Source organism: Procambarus clarkii, chromosome 11, assembly GCF_040958095.1.
Source record: "Procambarus clarkii isolate CNS0578487 chromosome 11, FALCON_Pclarkii_2.0, whole genome shotgun sequence".
In the NCBI taxonomy this organism is placed as follows: Eukaryota; Metazoa; Arthropoda; class Malacostraca; order Decapoda; family Cambaridae; genus Procambarus; species Procambarus clarkii.
Genome location: NC_091160.1, coordinates 37297460 through 37318634, shown reverse-complemented (window position 1 = coordinate 37318634; position 21175 = coordinate 37297460). Strand labels below are relative to the sequence as shown.

Genomic DNA, 21175 nt, shown 5'->3' with positions numbered 1-21175 from the left:
TATATTTGTCATATATTTGTCAAATATATGATTATAATATATTTTATATATTTGTCAAACAAATGAGGACTCGCATTTTCGATGTATGGATTCAATCGACATCAGGCCGAGATTCATGGAAGGTTATTACTGCATTACTGTACTTGCACGACAATTAAATTATTGCTCAGGTTTTGTTTCAAACTCACTCACGGATCTCTCCCTCCGGGTTCACTAAATATAAAACATAGGTTAAGAATGGCTCAGATCAATGTGAATATTCTTAGCAATTGCAAATTTCCATAACTGCAGAATTTACCAAAGTACAGTATAGCATTTTGTAACTTATATGCCTGTTTTTCTTACACAGGATTTAATTCAGAGGAAATGCTAAAAAACAATGAAAATTTTACACTTTCAGCAAATCCCAACAAATTCATATTTACCGCTTTAAGGTACCTACCATAATACCTACCTTAATGCTACTGATCAAAGTGTATATAATAATGCCCTATCATATTTGAATAAGATTCATAAAAGACCAAGGCAACATTTGATCACACGAAACTCCACCCAAGCAGTCATCTTGTACACTGCTCGAGTTTTCACATTTTGACACAATCTTCCCCTTGGAAAGGTTCTCTTTGACCACCCAATACACCCATACCCACCTGCTTTATCGACCCAATACACCCACTCCCACCTGCTTCATCGACCCAATACACCCATGCCCACCTGCTTCATCGACCCAATACACCCATGCCCACCTGCTTCATCGACCCAATACACCCATGCCCACCTGCTTCATCGACTCAATACACCCATGCCCACCTGCTTCATCGACTCAATACACCCACACCCACCTGCTTCATCGACCCAATATACCCATGCCCACCTGCTTCATCGACTCAATAAACCCACGTCCACCTGCTTTATCGCCCCAACACACCCACGCCCACCTGATTTATCGACCCAATACACTCATGCCCACCTGCTTCATCGACCCAATACACCAATGCCCACCTGCTTCATCGATTCAATACACCCACGCCCACCTGCTTCATCGACCCTATACACCCATGCCCACCTGCTTCATCGACTCAATACACCCATGCCCACCTGCTTCATCGACTCAATACACCCATGCCCACCTGCTTCATCGACCCAATACACCCACACCCACCTGCTTCATTGACCCAATACACCCATGCCCACCTGCTTCATCAACCCAATACACCCATGCCCACCTGCTTCATCGACTCAATACACCCATACCCACCTGCTTCATCAACCCAATACACCCATGCCCACCTGTTTCATCGACCCAATACACCCATGCCCACCTGCTTCATCAACCCAATACACCCACACCCACCTGCTTCATCAACCCAATACACCCACACCCACCTGCTTCATCGACCCTATATACCCACGCCCACCTGCTTCATCGACCCAACACACCCATGCCCACCTGCTTCATCAACCCAATACACCCACACCCACCTGCTTCATCGACCCTATACACCCATGCCCACCTGCTTCATCGACTCAATACACCCATGCCCACCTGCTTCATCGACTCAATACACCCATGCCCACCTGCTTCATCGACTCAATACACCCATGCCCACCTGCTTCATCGACTCAATACATCCACTCCCACTGGCTTCAGCCACCCTATACTGTATTTGTAATTGTCGTTGCCTACCTCCTTGCTTCATATTGAGCATTATCACAAGCTCTCATAACAACCCACTACACCACCCTAGTCCCTCATGGCTAAATTTATGTGTTCGTTGTCTCTCTCTCTCTCTCTCTCTCTCTCGTTCTATCAGTCTCTCTTTCTGTCATTCTCTCTCTTTCTGTCATTCTCTCTCTCTCTTTTGTTCTCTCACTGTCTCTCTTTCTCTCATTCTCTCTCTCACTATCTTTCTAATTTTTGTCAATTTTTAACTCGGTCTAATGAGAACTTTGCACAGCATTACGAAAATTTCCACTAGTTTGTACACTAAATGCTGCTACAGTTTTCCCATTAATCTATGACTTAATTTTTGGAAACTACTGTATACACATTTGTACAGGTTTTTTTTTATAGTGTTCATTATCTGTAATTTCCTGAAACTGACTTCCTTCACAAATATATAAAACTTTACACAACTCACCAGTGGAGTCATTGTGTATACAGTATTATGGCTATAAGAAACAAGTGTATTAGAATGCCTCAGCAAGTACCGTATACAGTATAATGTATGTATGTATGTATATTATATATATATATATATATATATATATATATATATATATATATATATATATATATATATATATATATATATACACACACACACGCACGCACGCACGCACGCGCACGCACGCACGCACGCACGCACGCGCACACACACACACACACACACACACACACACACACACACACACACACACACACACACACACACACACACAGTCCTGTACATGGAGGCATACAGCACTTCAGCAACAAGAAATACTCAGAAAACTAGAGGTAACCAAAAATAACTTGCTAAAAAAAACAGGAATGAGCACACAGCAGTCATTGAAGAAAAGCTAGATCTTATAAAAAAAAGATGCACGCTCAAAATGGCACTTGTATTATATGGCTTAGTGGATCTTTAAATTCAGCTACTACACTGAAAATACAGAGGATTTGTAAGAGCATATTAAGTATATCAATATCCTATAAATATTAAAAGAAAGCACTAAATTAGTATGGCTACATAGCTGTTATTAAGTCTATGGGAGGCTGCTAATCAACCTGGTCGTGTTAATCTGTCACAAAAGATATACCTGCAGTTGTCTACCTGCAGGATCATGCAATATCTCCTGCTACCAAGTGACAGATCCCTTGCTCCTACCAACTCTCAGATCTCCTGCTCCTATCAACTGACCGATCTCCTACTCCTACCAAAAGTCAGAGCTCTTGTTCCTAGGAAGCATCAGAGGTCTCACTCTTAGAAAGCGTTAGATTTCTCACTCCAACCAAGTATCAGATCTCTCACGTCTAGCATAATGTCAGGTTTCTAACTCTTCAGCTGTCTCTTCAACATTCACAACAGCATCAGAGAAACTAGGTAACTTTGTTAATCAAAATTACAACCATAAAATCATGAATATTATAGCTTTAATGATAGTATTTAGCATATCGAGCTACAATGTTCAAAAAGCCAAGTATCACACTATGGCGCAGCGAGTCTGCGCAGTTGTGTCACAGCCGAAAGGTCCCGGGTTCAATTCGGGTAATACTAAGAACCTTAAAGACATATGGAGAGCAGTAAATAAAGTCAGGGGTTGTAAGACTAAATTCATTGCTCACTCAGATCCAGGGAAAGTTGCTAATGAGTTAGTAGATAAATGGGCAAGTGCTGCTGGTATGGAGTCCTTACCTGCAGACACGAGAGTCACCATTGAGTCATGGGAAAATATTAGAAATGGAGTAACTTTATGTGCCTTAAATACAAGATCTATAGCATGCACTGAGATAACCCACGATGAGCTACTGGATGCTATAAAAAGTGGCAGCTCCACTGCTCCGGGAAAAGATGGAGTAACGTATGACATACTTAATTATTTAGCCGGTATGAAACCTAATCCCTTACTTGATTTGTTTAATATGAGTTATAGAGAGGGAAAGTTACCAAGAAAATGGAAAGAGGCTGTCATCATTCCTATCCCTAAGTCAAACGGAGGCTACAGACCTGTCTCCTTAATATCCTGCTTTTGTAAAATGATGGAAAGGATTTTGTTAAATAGGCTACTCTACCTTGTAGGTGATAACATGTCCAATAATCTCTTTGGTTTTATCAAAGGCAAAAGTACTGCGGATTGTCTCTTAAAGTGTTTGTCTAATGTGGATGACAATTGTAGAGTTTTTGTTGATCTACAAGGAGCGTTTGATAAAGCCAATGGGGAAGTAATCTTATACGAATTAGCCAATCTGGGAATAACAGGGAGATTGCTACACTGGATAAGGGATTACCTGCAAGGCAGAAAAGGTCAGGTGTATTACCAGGGATACATGTCTGAGGAACGGAGGTTTCAGTTAGGTACCCCACAAGGGGGAGTATTAAGTCCCACCTTATTCAATGTATTAATGAACAGATTAGCATCAGAGATGTATCCTCCAGGGGTCACGACGATCATATATGCTGATGACATTCTTATACAAGGCACTTCTGGGAACAAAATTCAAGATGCTCTTAACATACTTGGTACAACCTGTCACAAGTTAGGCTTAGTTATAAATGCAGATAAAACCAAATACGAGTATAGGAAACGAAGAAATATAACACTTACTCTAAATGGTGTGGAACTGAGCCGTGTACAGAAGTACAAGTATCTGGGCATGTATGTTGGATACACATGTGAGAGTAAAAATGCTGAAATAAATCATATCAGCACCTTATGTAAAGCCCGTCTGCATCCTCTAAAAGCACTGGCTTTTTCTGGTAAAGGTGTTGGGGTACCTATCTTGCGGATGTTATACATAAGCACTGTTCGATCCCTGATAGACTACGCAGCACCCGTATTGTCTTACACAGGCCAAGGCAGAATTCAAAAAATAGAGCTGATACAGAACGAGGCTATGAGGATTATTCTTGGATGTCAAAGAAATGCAATGATTGAAATAATGAGAATGGAATTAAATTTACAGAGTGTGTGTGATAGAGTCCGTGACATTAACACTAGAGTATCTATTCGTTTCATGCGGAGAAAAGGAGGGGATAAGCTGTTTGAGAGCGTTCAGACCTGCTTGAGTGACGTACACACTTCCAGGAAACTGAGGGAGACTCGCTATACGAGAGGATTAGCTCATGACCTCAGGGAATACGACGTACTTGACTGCTGTAAACCCTCTCGAAAGTGTAATATGTCTGCTCCCTGGAAAGTACAGAAAATAGACGTCGAAATTGTACCCCTCAAGGTGAAAAAGATTCATCATGAACCGGGACAATTACGGTGTTTGTATGGAAGCATGATATCTCGGTTACCAAGAGGCAACAGTTTACATGTATATTGCGACGGGTCGGTGGCGGAGGATGGCAGGGCAGGGTGTGGTGTCCTAATAAGGGATTATACGGAGTTTGGGACTGTGGACAGGATAATTGAACTCCGGCTTAGTAATTATATATCATCCACACAAGCTGAACTGCAGGCCATTCTGGCGTGTTTGGAGGAAGTACGTCATGACGACAAAAATGTTTTTGTATTTGTCGATAGCCGAGGAGCACTGGAGTCCTTAAACAGTAGAAACCCAGTCTTCATGTCTATAGTGGAGGACTGTAAGAGAAGAATAACTGAGATACAGCTGAAAGGTTATAGTGTGAAATTCATGTGGATTCCATCTCATGTTGGAATAGTGCTTAACGAGGTGGCGGATGACTTGGCCAAACGTGCCACATCAAAACCACAAGTTGACATCGAATGTGAATTCACAATGAGACAAATAAGAAGCAAAATCAGAAATATTCAGGCACAGGCGGGAGTGGAGAGGAGAGAGATAATGTATGAGAGTAGTCAAACCATGCAACACTACATGTATGTGAGTCAAAACACCCATTTCACTTATGGTAAAAGGAGAAATGCTTGGAGTGACTCTGTGTACATGCGGCTCAGGCTTGGGTACAAATATTACTGGGAATATGGGATAGATGTTCATGGTAATGACACGAAGTGTAAACTATGTGGTATGTTAAGGTCTCACACCCTTGCCCATTATATTCTTGATTGTCCGTTGATTAGTGTATATAGAAACACTGAGATAAGGACTGTTCCTGAACAAATAGCCTGGATGTGTCACAACGGAAAGGTTGATGATATTCTTGAGAGATATAAGAATTTTGCACCAAGATTGTAATATTTTGTTGAATTATCTGCAGGTGTCTTGCAAATTGTCTATACAGTATACCTAGGTCATAAAAGTATTTGTGTGTACGTCTGATACCATACTACTTGTGAGGGAGGAAATGTATATGTTTACCTCTCAGAATGTTTGGTAATATGTTTATTTGTGATGTGTGTATATGTATATATTAACACGTTGTACTGAACGGGGTGAGAATAGCTTGAGCTACCTCATCCCTTTGTGTGTATTTTACCTCAATAAACTTATTTCAATTTCAATTTCAATTTCAATTTCAATTCCTGCGGTAGGATAGAAGTGTTTAGGTAACATTTTCTTTCAAGGGATGTTTCTGTTCACCTAACAGTAAACAGATGCCTGGTAGTTGTCATCAGTTTCTGTGGGGAAAAAGGGAGGGCTGGGTTTGGAGATGGCCGATGAGGCCCATCTGAGCTCAAAGTTTCAAAGTCAAGGAGGAGGCCTGGTCGACGACCGGGCCGCGGGGACGCTAAGCCCCGGAAGCACCTCAAAGTTACAGTGGGGGGGTGGGGGGGGGGGTGGAAGTCTGGACTCCCAACAAGGAGGATCCGCGACCAGCCTTGGACTTGCGAAGAGATCGAGAAATAACTGTTGTGGGCAGCATCCTGGGAAAGGTCAGTAGTTGGCCTAGGGAGGGGGGGGGGAGGGGGCACAATAAATCTACCAGGCTTCCTGTCCAAAATTATTGGATAATCATAAATCAACCAAATACGTCTTTGTCTATTTCTATTTTCTGCTAGTTCTGAAAAGTGGCTCAATGAACTTTGTCAAGCTCTATTTATGAATGTTGACAGGTATGTGAAAACTTCAACGTGCATCATACTGGATAAATAATTACAGAAGGAAGAGGACAACAACAACCATGAATGCGACTACGAGACCAAACGCAAGAGATAAAATGCATCTTTTAAAGTGCACAAACAACACTGATTATTTCAGTTCTTCCATAAGCATTATAATGCACTCACTGATAGAGGAAAGATATAATAAATGTAGAGAAACAGGTTACAGGCTGTGGGAGATGGAAAGGACAATGGACATATGGGGAAGAGGATGCACAGTGAGACGCATTTTTTTGTCAAGACATGTTCCAGATGCAAATTGGTGCGTACATGTGACAAAATAGAAGTTTATTTTTAGAAGAAGTTTACCTGGAGTCGGTTTCGAGAGTTATTCTACTTCCTTAGCTTAGCCTGGTGTCAGGCTTATTTTGTGATAACTTTATCTAAATGGCTGTTGCTTGGAGCAGCTGGCAGGGCCACATATCCACTACAACCTGGTTAGTTCACCACAACAGATGCTACAACCCACACCACGAGGTCTGGTCAGAGACCTGGCCAAGAGGATACTGATCCTTGGAATCACTGCAAGGTAACTGCTAGTAACAGTAGTGCCTCAGGTGTGTAAAAAGCTAGCTGATTTTTCTCGATGTTCTCTCATAAACGCTTTGTCTCAGGCACTTAGAGGAATAGAAGAGCCTGAGATACTTGGCAAATACTATTACCACTCTGATGTTGTATGCCACAATAGATAATACCGTATAGTATATAAATCAGCAACTATTCATTGGCGAGCACACTACCCAAGTGTCTTCAGCAACGGCGTTGAACTTCAAGATTTATTTATGGCATTTTAAACTATCCCAGGTTTTGTATAAACTATTCTCACTAAAGGAATGTGATCGCTTCTCTAAAGAACCCATGTAAGTTAGACAATTATTTTATCAATAATTATGAGTGTGAGGTTAATGAGTACGTAACCGGAGCATTAAAGACATCACTTCTAATAAAGTCTTTGAAATCCATTTACAACATAATCAAAATCAGGATTAGAATAGAAAGCAAGCATGAATAATACATGGTTCAGACCCTACCCACTCTATAGACAGGCAAACAACAAAGGTCCCGAGGGGGGGGGGGAAAGGGGGCTCTGGGGCACCCCACTTACAACAGTTTTTCCCTTAGACATAAAGCCATATAAGAGTTTATGCATATACTGGTGGGAAAGAACTCACTGTTCCCTCTTTTGGGACATTCACTTCAAGCTAGGGAAGCTGACTGAACACAACCCACTGATATTTGCTATTGAGGGGGAGGTTACAATCATTTTTTTCTCTCCTGTCATTGCTTACAAATCCAAAAGACTACCTGATGAAAAAGCTAGAGCGCAACTCCTCATAAGCACAAATACACAATTACCTGTACAATAGTTAAACAGTCTTCTTACTTAAATGTCTAAGCACCCCAATACTCTAACTTCCATGGATTACACTGTCAACACTTACAAGAAGAGCCCAACCTGCACATGAAACTAAATCCAAGTTTCAAAAGTTCGGTCCGTCCTAGACCCTAACTTAACTAGCGGTCCGGATTGACTGAAACATCATCACTATCATTTGATTTTATATTTGTGGGATGCATTATTTATTTTACCAATGTTACTGTGTTTTTTATCTGAATTTAAAGAATATTTTTTGGTACCTGTATATTCTATGCTTTTCTTAGACTTGCATTGCTCAAACTAACTCCAATGCTTAAAAAGAGAATATGAGATAGATATAGATATAGATATAGATATAGATATATATATATATATATATATATATATATATATATATATATATATATATATATATATATATATATATATATATATATATATATATGTCGTACCTAGTAGCCAGAACTCACTTCTCAGCCTACTATGCGAGGCCCGATTTGCCTAATAAGCCACGTTTTACTGAATTAATATATTTTCTCTAATTTTTTTCTTATGAAATGATAAAGCTACCCATTTCATTATGTATGAAGTCAATTTTTTTTTATTGGAGTTAAAATTAACGTAGATATATGACCGAACCTAACCAACCCTACCTAACCTAACCTAACCTAACCTATCTCTATAGGTTAGGTTAGGTTGCCGAAAACGTTAGGTTAGGTTAGGTTAGGTAGGTTGTCGAAAAAACATTAATTCATGAAAACTAGGCTACTGGGTACGACATTATATATATATATATATGTCGTACCTAGTAGCCAGAACGCACTTCTCAGCCTACTATGCAAGGCCCTATTTTCCTAATAAGCCAAGTTTTCCTGAATTAATATATTTTCTCTAATTTTTTTCTTATGAAATGATAAAGCTACCCATTTCATTATGTATGAGGTCAATTTTGTTTTATTGTAGTTAAAATTAACGTAGATATATGACCGAACCTAACCAACCCTACCTAACCTAACCTAACCTAACCTATCTTTATAGGTTAGGTTGGGTTAGGTAACCGAAAAAGGTAGGTTAGGTTAGGTAGGTTAGGTAGTCGAAAAACAATTAATTCATGAAAACTTGGCTTATTAGGCAAATTGGGCCTTGCATAGTAGGCTGAGAAGTGCGTTCTGGCTACTAGGTACGACATTATATATATATATATATATATATATATATATATATATATATATATATATATATATATATATGTGTGTGTCGTACCTAGTAGCCAGAACGCACTTCTCGGCCTACTATGCAAGGCCCGATATTTGCCTAATAAGCCAAGTTTTCATGAATATATATATTTTTTCCATTTTTTCTTGTTAAATGATATAGCAATCCATTTCATTATGTATGAGTTCATTTTGTTAAATTTGAGTTAAAACTAACCTAGATATATGACCGAACCTAACCTACCCTACCTAACCTAACCTATATTAACCTAACCTAAACTAACATAACTAAATCAATAATTCATGTTCTTAATATAATGTAATAATAATAATTCAAATAAACCAATTGGAAACAATATGTTGAAAATAAAGAAAATCACTCGGCCTATTAGGCAAATCGGGCCTTGCATACTAGGCCGAGAAGTGCGTTCTGGCTACTAGGTATGACACACACATATATATATATGCGAACAAGCCTGAACGGTCTCCTCTTTATGATACCTCTTTTATATAATTAAATTTATTATCAACACTTCTTAATGAAGTACAATAAATGAAATGCTCTCTTCAGTCCCATTCATTAATGAATGAATGAAACCTTAACCTCACTGGCCCACAAACTTGGTTAACTAAAAGCTATACAGTACTAATCATGAATGGCTTTCATTACCATGGCAATTACTTCAATACAATGAGAAAGAAATACTAAGAATATATGTTCTCAGTAACAAGGTTCAGCAATAGCTGGACCAAGACAGCAGGAGCGAAGATGCAACTCGACAGTCTGAGGTAGCACGAGCACAGTCAACTGTGTTTTATACAGCTTCATATTATTACACAAAGTTGCACACAAGGCAACACACCGAAGAACAGTTATTAATATCAATGAATTTGGAAACTTTGTTTGAGCGCTATGTTTCTTCCATACAATATCATTCACCTGCCACGGATAGAAAACCATTAAGAACGCCACCTAATGCCAATCCTTAGCTATCCAAAACAAAATTGGTTGATGAAATTGAACTTATGAGCAAAATAAAGTGTGTGAAATAGAAAAAAAAAGTATTCAAAAATGAGCAAATGCTATTGCTACTATCAGTTTGCTGGTTCTGTAAGACCAGTTAAAACTGACATGTTCCTCTATCTTAAAAAAATAAAATGCCCTTGGTAACTTTCTAATCATTAAAAACTTAAAATGCCTCTGGAATGTAATTTTGAACCACACTTCTGATAATGGTCCAAATAATGCTGGTAACCAAATTCTAGACTGGTAAAATCCTATAGATCTCACATGTATTGCAATACACTATATAAAAAAAATTAAAATACGCAACAGTAAAACACGCAATACGAATGGAGAGACTAAACCAAACGCAACATGAACAATCTCCAAACATATATGAAAAAAAAAAAAAAAGGTGAGAGCCACTTAGTCTATAAACAAAATCAATCTTCAGCAAAAACGTGAGAGTTTTACTGTGCTGTAGAAGGAGTTTATAAAAAACTCCTAGATTATTATCCATAGTCAGTTAAATCTTGCCACTATCAGATCACAATACCTCTGCTCCCAAAAACAGCTCAGGTCTTGCATGCTGCATAAGACAGCTCAACTTGGGGACATTTCCGGACCTGTGAAGCTCACACACCACGCAATTCCTTCATTCTCCGTTTGATATAAAATTCCATGTCTTCATACCTGCGGAAAAAAATGGGTGTCATAAAATACAACAATTTACACAACTGATTAGGACAGATACAGTACCTCGATCTGATAAAAGATACAAAATATTAAGATTAGTTCAATTAGATTAGATTTACAGCAATTTAAACTTAGGTCAGAAAGTAAGTTAGAACTCCCTCATTTGCACGCAATATGTGCACAATTTGACTTAATGTGATAAGTATTGTATTGTACATAATTGTACTGTATATATTATATGTATACTTATTCTTAGCATAGCATGTCTTCTCTTACTAACCAGTAAGGCGATCAATGCAAAACCTCCTTCCAAGTACTCCCATTCTCACACATCTCCATACACTTCACACAAGTGACACCCCCATTCTTACAGCCCTCCATACTGCACATTCAACACAAGTCACACCTCGCCCTCACACATGTCTATACACTCATAACAGAACAAAGATATACAAAATGAATACAGTCATGTACAAAATAGTACGAGGCCCAAAATAGTTTGTCACGTATGCAAAGAGCAATTATAGGCCACACTCTTACATTAGGAGGTGCATACTGTACACTACCGATGATAGACAAAAATGGGGAAAAATCATGCAAACTGTAAATCCCTATTTAGCAATGCAAGATCCTGAGAGATTTATTATTGAATGTGGGGGCCCTCTGAAAGATTTACATTGGTTATTAAAACAAACCCCACAGACTTTGAAAAGGAGAGCAAATTTTCCCATACACTATGAGCTAAATTCCTAAAAATCTTTGAAATAGGTGGGAAATATCAGTCACCGGCCCTTTGTATAATATGGCAAAAAAAAAAAATCCAGGAGGCAGGTAACATTCCACAAATGCTAAAAAACTGCAATTGTTCCATTTCACAAGGGAGGTATTAAAGCAATGACCAAAAACTACAGACCAGTTGCACTAACATCATACATTATTCAAACTTTCGACAAGGTGTTAGTTGGCTTAGAAGCCAACTAACTAGCGCAGTATCATAGAAAAAACAAGATATACAGCCCTCGTCAATACAGCTTTAGAATAGGAATATCTTGTCTTTCGCAACTACTGTACTGGATCCCTATGACAAATTTACAGGGCGCATTAGAATACAACATACTGGTCATAGATATTGCAGGAAGTATAGAATAAGACTTAAGAAAAGTTGGGGGTGCCATAAGCACCTACAGAGTTCACTGTGTGAGCATAAGAGGATCCAGACATTATAATTCTACCAGCAAGTAGAGCATAAGAAATATTGCTGCAACATGGATTGAGGCACTCAATCAATGTTGCAGCATTGATTAGCATGATGAGCTCTTCCAGGAGTTACTGGATCATTCTGGTTGTGATGGCTATATGGGTCTGCAGGCAGTGAACACAAACTTAAATAATCTCAATAACCAAGCTCGTCTAACAACTTGGGCTGGATGGTAGAGCGACGGTCTCGCTTCATGCAGGTCGGCGTTCAAATCCCGACCATCCACAAGTGGTTGGGCACCATTCCTTTCCCCTCGTCTCATCCCTAATCCTTATCCTAACCCCTTCCAAGTGTTAATATAGTTGTAATGGTTTGGTGCTTTCTCCTGATAATTCCCTGCTTCCGTCAATAACCAAGCAAAAACCCGGTAGGCCAAACCTTAGGCCAGGCTACAAAGAGTAAACAAAACTCTCAAAACCTACTACAGGGGAAACTTAAACATTTATATTTTTCTCGACAATTCTCCCAATTTCTTTTCACTCAAACAACCATCCCTTTGCTGTGCTACATCTAATTAGTTTTCATAATATAGCCACAATGTTTGCTTCCATTTTGAGTCGATGTGTCCCAGCTATACCACATATATGCCAGCTCTCATCTTTCCTTTACTTCTGGTCTTTGTCCCTGTTTATTTCTTTGTCCCTGAAATCGTTATAACTTAAGACAAAGTGCAGAAATGAAGTCAAATTCTGTAGCCACAACAAAAGTAAGAACACCCACAGATAACCACACAAAGTAAACTGGCCTACCCAAATATGTCTAACCTAACCAAATATAATTTAACTTTCAGCTTCTGACACTCTTCAGATAGTGCCACAGGAGTTTAACTAACTTTTGTCTGACGGCAAGAATCTGCCGCTGTTCTTCTTGCTCATACTGCCGAAGGATGGCTCGGCACTCGGCCAGGCTGAGGTTGAGGAACTGGGCCACCTGAAATGAGTTCCATTACAATCAAGTACAGTACTGTATGTCTAGTTTCTCCAGTAGCTCACTCCATAAATCCATTTGCTCTAAATTATATCATACAACAACTGAAAAAATATCAACTGTTATTCAACAAACTAATTTAGTCTATGATTCATTTTTATTTGTATTTACTAGTGTATTCTCATCTGAAAGCTTGTTTTAACTTTAATATAATTAGTGTCACGTAACAAAAAATAAACATGCATATGATTTAAGGCACCTTCTACATTCTAATTTAAATATTGTATATTGTACTGTATACATATACAATTTCTGCATGTTGTATTACAATTAATTAAAGAAATAACGTATAATGTGAAAAATAATTACAATATTTGAAAGCTGATGAAAAATTATAAAATATATATATATATTTTTTTAGCTACTTTAGCTACTTAGCCTACTCCTCCTATTTACTGAGGAGGAACCCACCCAGCTTTTCCATAAACCTATTTCTTAACACAACTAGGAATAAAATTCTTCACTCATGCGAGGGTCACCTCACTGTGATGACGAGATGCATCAAAGTGGCTACAACAGTCTGTTTACGTTCGATTAGACTTAAGTCTGATAATCTGGGCGGGGCGAGATGCTTGTACACGTTCACTTTCCCTTGATGTCTTCTTTAATCCAGCAGTAAATAAAGAGCTCAGGAGTTGAGCAATTATTGCAGATTCCACCGAGAGAAAGGTCAGGTGTCGTTGACTGAAGGATACCTTGGTAAACCTATCAGGCTTCCCGTTCCCGACAATGAGAACCCAAACCCTTTTTTTTCCATATATATTAATTATACAAAACACTTCTGAACACTAATAAATAGGTGATGAATTCTATAATCTGCTGCACTCCTTTGAACAGGAAAAATAAAGATAGATGTGAAAATAATTAGTCTGAACTCATAGACATAAACATAAAATTTTAATTTCAAAGCAAGAAAATTAAGCGGATTAGGGATTTACAGATACAGTACTGTATAGATATTCAAATACTGTCCTCATACAAATACTGTACATCAGAAGTAACTCTTGAATAAAATTGTTATCACCATCACACATGGCAGGACAGTAGAGTAAGTGAGACTAATATTTTTAGACTGGACAAATATTACATACAGTATATGGTGCCTCTCTGACTGAACATGCACATGCCGGATTCACTTACTTTATTCGACGAACAAGAGTTCACTGAAGCAGGGGAATGTGTGGATTTGTTTAGGATATTGGGACTGATTTCATTTTACAAGAAATAGTTGGGGGCCTTACACTGACTTGGGGTGATATTGCACACTGAACTGGAGTGACATCGTACACTGACCTGGGGTGATATTGCACACTAAACTGGCGTGACATCGTACACTGACCTGGGGTGAAATCTCTTCTGTTTGCTGTGCATCCACAATAAATACACGTGCCACATCTTCATGAGGACCCAGCATCACTCGTGTTATCAGTGGATATTCATCATCTCTAATCCTTCGTCTCTCTACAGCAAAAACACAAAGATTGTATCAAATGTATTTATAAATATAATTTATAAAATCAAAGTGGCAGCTTAAAAATCACAGAGGAAGTTGAAAAAGACTTAGTATCTCATGGCATAAGATGGTCTTTCACCGACCAACCTGTTTCAACTATCTATGATGGTACAGTATATAGTAACATTACTATGATGGTATAATGTAACACAGTAACTCGGCAGAGCTGCGGAAGAGGTTCTGAGCACTTTGAAAATGAGAGAGATGCATTCATTTAGTCCTACACAGAACTTTGTCTTGACTCTATATATACAGTATTTATTTTCTTTACTAAAAACACAGCCAAAAGTTATATACAAGAGTTTCAATAATCTATGCCTTTAGCACACTTACCTCCGTTATCTTTAATTACATATAGGGCAAAATTCCGAGTTGACATTTCCACTCGATACTTCTCCAGCAGCATGTTGAGAACCTCCTCGGCTGTGATTAAGGACGTCACCCACACACTACACGGTGACCCGTGAGGGGGCGTGAAGGAGCTCGTTTCTCTTAAATAGAAGTGGCCATTGATGGAGCACCGTCTCTGTTGAACACATGGTAAATCAACTAATGATCGATATAGTGTTAAATTGATTTTATTACATTTTTTTAATATAATGTGTAATATTTTGCATTTTTTTTTTATGTTGCATGCTCTTAAAAGTCTCAGGGAATACGGCAATTTTTATCTCTTCAAAACATTTTATTTTCAGTTTATCACCATTTCAGTGTTTATGGGGTGATAGTGACTTGTGGCCATGAAAAGGTACCTCAGTACTAGTGACTTGTGGCTAGAAGGCAAAATAGACTTATCAGTTTAGAATAGAAATATATATAATTTTAATAACTTTTCTGTGCATGTGTGTAGATGAAAAAAACATCTCACTGTTGTGACTCAAACTCAGCCGAAATTTATTTCATTTCTACACTTTCGGACACAGACAAATTCAGCTTCGTGAACGACAGACAAATTCTCAGGGCAATGTTATGACACAAGTATAACTTATTGTTAAAGTGAGAGACTGAGGTGCAGGATTCAAATAAGCTGTATTCTTTGATTTTTATCTTGTTTCTAATTCAAATATCTTTGTATTCCCTTGTGGCACATTATGGGAGAAACATCCATTAATATAATGTTTATGCACCCATTACTTACCTTGAGCTTGGTCTTATCCATTCGTCTGCCCGGCCGTCTTCTAATAGCAGAGCTTCCCGTTTTCATAGCCACCCTTTTTGATGGCGTGTGGTCATCGAGGCTGGAATTAAGTTCCCCTGATTCACTGTTTTCTAAGACTGATGGATTACTATTTTCATTATGAAAATCAGACTCGGAACTATAAGACGAAGCATTGTTATTAAGCATAACCTCTGAAGACGAGTTCTTGTGTTTGGTGTTGCTGCTGGAGGCCTCATCACTCTGGGGCACCGAGTTAACCACCTTCTCCTCTCTAGTAGTAACATAAGTGACGCCATTTGGTGGGTTGGAAGAATTCTTGCACTCAGTATCTAATAAGGCATTCATGTTACATGTCTTAAAATCAGTATTCTTCCATAAGTCCCCTTCATTATTCAAACTTATTGGAGATTCTTTTGGTGTCTGATCCTTCATCTCTGGCTGAACACAGATTCGATTACTGATGGCAGCTCCATCTTCTCTTGAAGGAAGTATACCATCAGTTGAGATTCCAGGAGTGAGAGACCCTGCATTTTCTCTCTCATTAAGTGTCTGGTCACTAGGGAACACACAGAACAATGTGCTTCTTCCTAAGGTGCTGACTTTTGGAGTTTGAGGTGAACTTGGGGACTGAGGAGTACGCCAGCCATTCAGACAATCATCACGCCAGTGGGTCTGCTCCTTGGGAATAGAAAAATGTTATTTACACTGGTCAAATTTCTGTGACTGAAAATTGTAAGTGTTAATAAAACTTTCAGCAAAACCCTGTACAGAGGTTAATGGTTAGTGATCCGAGTTTGAACCCTGAGCAACATGGAACAACTCGGCACCATTCACCTCTGTACACCCATCAGTAATTGAAAACCTGGTTGAAAAATGTTTGGGAGAACACGTTCTAAGATATACAGGATGCTAAATAGCCTAACTATTACCAGTAACTGACACAAGGCTAAAAGACCCCTCATAAATAAATATCCCTCCATAAACGATAAAAACTTTCAAACAATATTAAAACAAATTTATTATGTCATGAAAGACAAAGTTCTTGAATCACAAAAGGCAAGACGATATGTTCAGTACATGACTAGCAAAATAGGAGGTGAAAGACATTTATAAACAGCTTGATAACTTGTGTGATAAATCTGATAATGTACATCCCAGTCGGGTAATATCATTTTCCATCAAGTCATCGTCTACAATTCAGCATATATCAAACATCTGATACAATTATAGTACTGCCTCCTATGGTATGAAACCCTAAACCCACCAGGACAGCAACACTGTCTGAGCAGCGACACCACCAACTGTAGCCCTAGTGAAGGGCTGCCCTAGGCACATGCAGCTCATGGCAAACACTTTTTAAAAGTCCACACAACAAGTGAAGCTTGTTAATACATGCACCTGAAGCAAATACAAAATATTGAAATTATATACTGTACATGCCAATGGGCCCCAACAGGACTGAGTCCAGAGGGTGACATCAGGTAAAGAACTGATAATTGTTGACAAGAGCAGCTGGCAGCTCTTGTGGTGCTGACACCTGGTGGTGGTCAGCTGTTACTTGGGGCGTATGACTGAGCTACTGGGTGGATTAAATTGCCGAGTTCTTTGCTGCACTGTTTAAATTTTGTGAACCTTGCAGTTGTCCATTTTGCATTGCTTCCTTTCTGGGGGTTTGTTTCTTTAGTGAGGGGTAATCATGAATCCTCTGCTCCCTATACCTGTGTTAGGAGATGCCAGGTTTTGCCTTTGGTCTCAGGTAGGCTATTAAGGACTCACAAAGAATGATGAGACTTACAGTTGTGAAGCTATCTCGTGAAACTAGCTATTGCAAGCCACCATTTGGTGCCTCCAGAAAAATTCCTCAGTGAACACAGGCAATCTTCCAGTGTCCTGCTATGACAAATCTTGTAATATTGTAGAATCTTGTTTCCAAAAGTGTCATTGTTGAGTGACAGTACAATGGAAAGATAGACAAAACTGTTGAGCGACAGTACAATGGAAAGATGGATAGACACGACCCATAGGTCCATGACGGTTATCTACTAGGAAGGTAGACACACACTACTTGATGGACAAGACATTCTCCAGGAACATTTAATCAACAGAAAATCAATGTTATAAACATTGATTCAATACTTAGCTTTGCCCAGGGGGATATCTACACTACTGTTGACAGACACAAATGGGTGGGTGGAGGGGGAGAATGATGAGGAAGTGTACTGTACGAGCCTGTGACCCCGGGAAGCCGATATGAGTCTAGGGTTTATGAACCTGGGACTTAAAATTGGAGGGTCACTGTAAGACTTCAGCTTTTGCACTAACCTCATCATCACTATCCGAGTAAAAGGCAGCGGAATTTGCTGTCGAGCGTCTACGGACAGCAATTGTTCGTTGATCATCCTCTTCCTTAAGGTGAATAACATTACGCACTCCCCAGTAAATCTTCAGCACACCCTCCAGAATCATACGACCATTGGCCTGGAATGAAAAGAAAAATTATCCAACCTCTTGCCAAATACTATAATTAATCAATCATGATTTGTGAACAATAATGAGAAATGTATGAAACATAATACAAATATAATGACCATATATCTCAGTGGATAAGGCGACTGTCAGATAAGACAACACCCAAATTTTGGTCCAAGTTTTATGGTTTTAACTCGTATCAGTGATACAAGATGATCCCAGAATACCATAACCATTTGTGGTGAAGTTTAGATGGGTGAGCTCTAAACAACTGAGACTGTGACATACCTGTGCAATGAATTAAATACCTTGAATGTATTAGAAGGTATAATACCTTGAATGTATTAGAAGGTATAATACCTTGAATGTATTAGAAGGTATAATACCTTGAATGTATTAGAAGGTATAATACCTTGAATGTATTAGAAGGTATAATACCTTGAATGTATTATAAGGTATAATACCTTGAATGTATTATAAGGTATAATACCTTGAATGTATTATAAGGTATAATACCTTGAATGTATTATAAGGTATAATACCTTGAATGTATTATAAGGTATAATACCTTGAATGTATTATAAGGTATCATACCTTAATGTATTACATATCTGTAAATTATCTGAAATTGTTGGCATGTTATCAGCAAGGCACATAATAAGGTAAATAATAAATTTTAATCAAACTGTTATCATGGCTCCACCAGTAAAACGAAGAAAGTACTATATAAATCAAGTTTTCAGGTAGAAGTTATTGAAGTGGCCAAGGAATCTAAGAACTGTGCTGCTGCTGCTGCTGTAAGAACATTTGACATAACTGAGAAGATGGTAAGAGAGTGGAGGAAAAATGATCATGTTGTAAGGAAAATTATGAATGCTGCAAAATCTTTACAAAAGATGGGGCTATGTGTGCTCCATCACTTGATGTGCTGTGTGATTTTGTTATCAATCATGGGATAAAGGGAAGGGAACTATCAGATGAAAGTGCCAAGCCATTACGACTATATAGCACTTTAAACGGATGAGGATAAGGATTTGGGATGGGACGAGGAAAGGGAATACTGTAGTGCCCAACCACTTGGACGGTCAAGAGGCGAGACCGTTGCTCTACCGTCCAGCCCAGGGAATAAAGAGTAAGTAGAGTCTATAATAAAATCTTTCAAAAACCAGCGTTTAATGTAATGAAACACCATTTTTTGGATGAGCCTCTGAAGCTCCCTGGAGCTATCACGCTAATATGTGATACATTAGATCAGGAAATTTGTCTATGGAGTTCAGCTTACCGGAGACCATGAGCCAAAACCTGGCCCCTCAGAGAGGTGCAGGGAGCAATGGCCCTAGAAAACCACCCCTGTGGTTGGGTTTTGTTCTTATCTGTCATTGACTGGGGTTAAGCATCCAGAAGGGTAGGCATAGCAAAACAAACCCCACATGGTAAGAAAATTACAACTAAAAACCGAAAAAGAGAGGCAGAACTCCCTCCAATCCCAAGGAAACAAGCAAGCATCACACTCCACCACCACGTCGCTCATCCGCGCAGCCCTCCCTCCCTGGGAGGGGGAGGGGGAAGCCCCGGACCTCCCTGTGCTGGAACCAAGTAGAATATGGGGGTAATATGTAAATGGAGGTGGGGGTAATGTTTATGACAAGGCATATAACACACCTACATGACTAACTTGAGACTTTCTTACCTCTCTGCTCTTCAGCTCTCCCGGCTTGCCTTCATAGTATTGGTTGTAAGCTTTCAGCTTGGCTTCAATATGTGACCTGAAACACACACATACAGTACATCATAATAAACAGCCACCAATTTAAAGAAAAAAAGGTCAATCATCTTTATGGCAAACAACACTAATAAAATGTACTCTTCTTTATCAGAACTGTATTACAGTATAAGGAAAACAATTTTTAACAAAAATGATTGTACCAGTTTAAATAAAAAAAAGCTGATCAAGAAAAATGGCTAACCTAGGAAGACTCTGTATGTATTGTACCTAAGATTGAATTGCCAGCTTAAACTTTTGTCTTATTCTATATAAAGATACTCTTTTAGGTTTTAAACCCACAAGGGCACAGTTCTTATCTATTGTTTACTTCCTAGCCACTCTTCCACAACTGTTCTCTATTATTTAAACCCTGATCATCCATCTACAGTCACTATCTATTATTTACATCCTGTCACTATTGAGTCATTATCCATTGTTTTTACCCAGCACTCTTCTATAGACAATTGTTTACATTTATATCCCCATTCTGCTTTCTTATTTCTTATTTCTCCCTGCCACTCTGAAGAATACAGAGCACTCCATGTTTCACATATATGTCAATGACTTTCAAGCACATATACCCAAAATTGCATAAATCTATTTCTAACTCTACAAACATTGGAAAAAATCTGACATATTTCTAGTCGCATATTTCTATTCAACGATCACAAATTGTCACAGATAATAAGGTCTACATATGACCAGATTTCATTAGTAAGAACAAGCCACAATGACGTAATATTTGAGCAATAGCTTTTCATCTCTTCATTGTGGCTTCTTGTGCAACTTAAAAGTCGTTGATACAAAATTTTCAGTCAGCACGTTTCATTACCTTCAAGCGCTTTACATGACCTCCAGCAGCCAAATCCTCTCAGCAGTTAAGCTTACATGACCTGGTTCCTTATTAATCGACATGTTTAGCCTGCAGCTTCTCTATTTCCAAGTAATTTTCACGAGATGCAGGTGTATTTAAAGTGCAATAACTACCAATATAGTTT

At 38.7% G+C, this 21175-nt stretch overlaps 2 protein-coding genes across 4 annotated transcripts in view; one reads left to right on the top strand and one right to left on the bottom strand.

The window, feature by feature from the left end:
* The window catches only part of LOC123758317 (syndecan), a 453223-nt gene that overhangs the window by 113480 nt on the left and 318568 nt on the right, over positions 1–21175 (top strand). The window lies entirely within an intron of this gene.
* Rassf (Ras association family member) overlaps positions 9801–21175 on the bottom strand; it is a 45464-nt gene continuing 34089 nt past the window's right edge. Inside the window, exons 5-11 of one of the 3 annotated variants that reach the window (XM_045742548.2) lie at positions 20103–20178; positions 18266–18421; positions 15923–16615; positions 15118–15310; positions 14611–14732; positions 13117–13214; positions 9801–11023 (exon numbers count right to left, since the gene is read on the bottom strand). In XM_045742548.2, coding sequence (XP_045598504.1) covers positions 10966–11023; positions 13117–13214; positions 14611–14732; positions 15118–15310; positions 15923–16615; positions 18266–18421; positions 20103–20178 — 1396 coding nt within the window. In that variant the 3' untranslated portion in view covers positions 9801–10965. Of the gene's footprint in view, positions 11024–13116; positions 13215–14610; positions 14733–15117; positions 15311–15922; positions 16622–18265; positions 18422–20102; positions 20179–21175 lie in introns of all 3 variants that reach the window. The other 2 variants (XM_045742547.2, XM_069322611.1) reach the window with 2 other exon arrangements.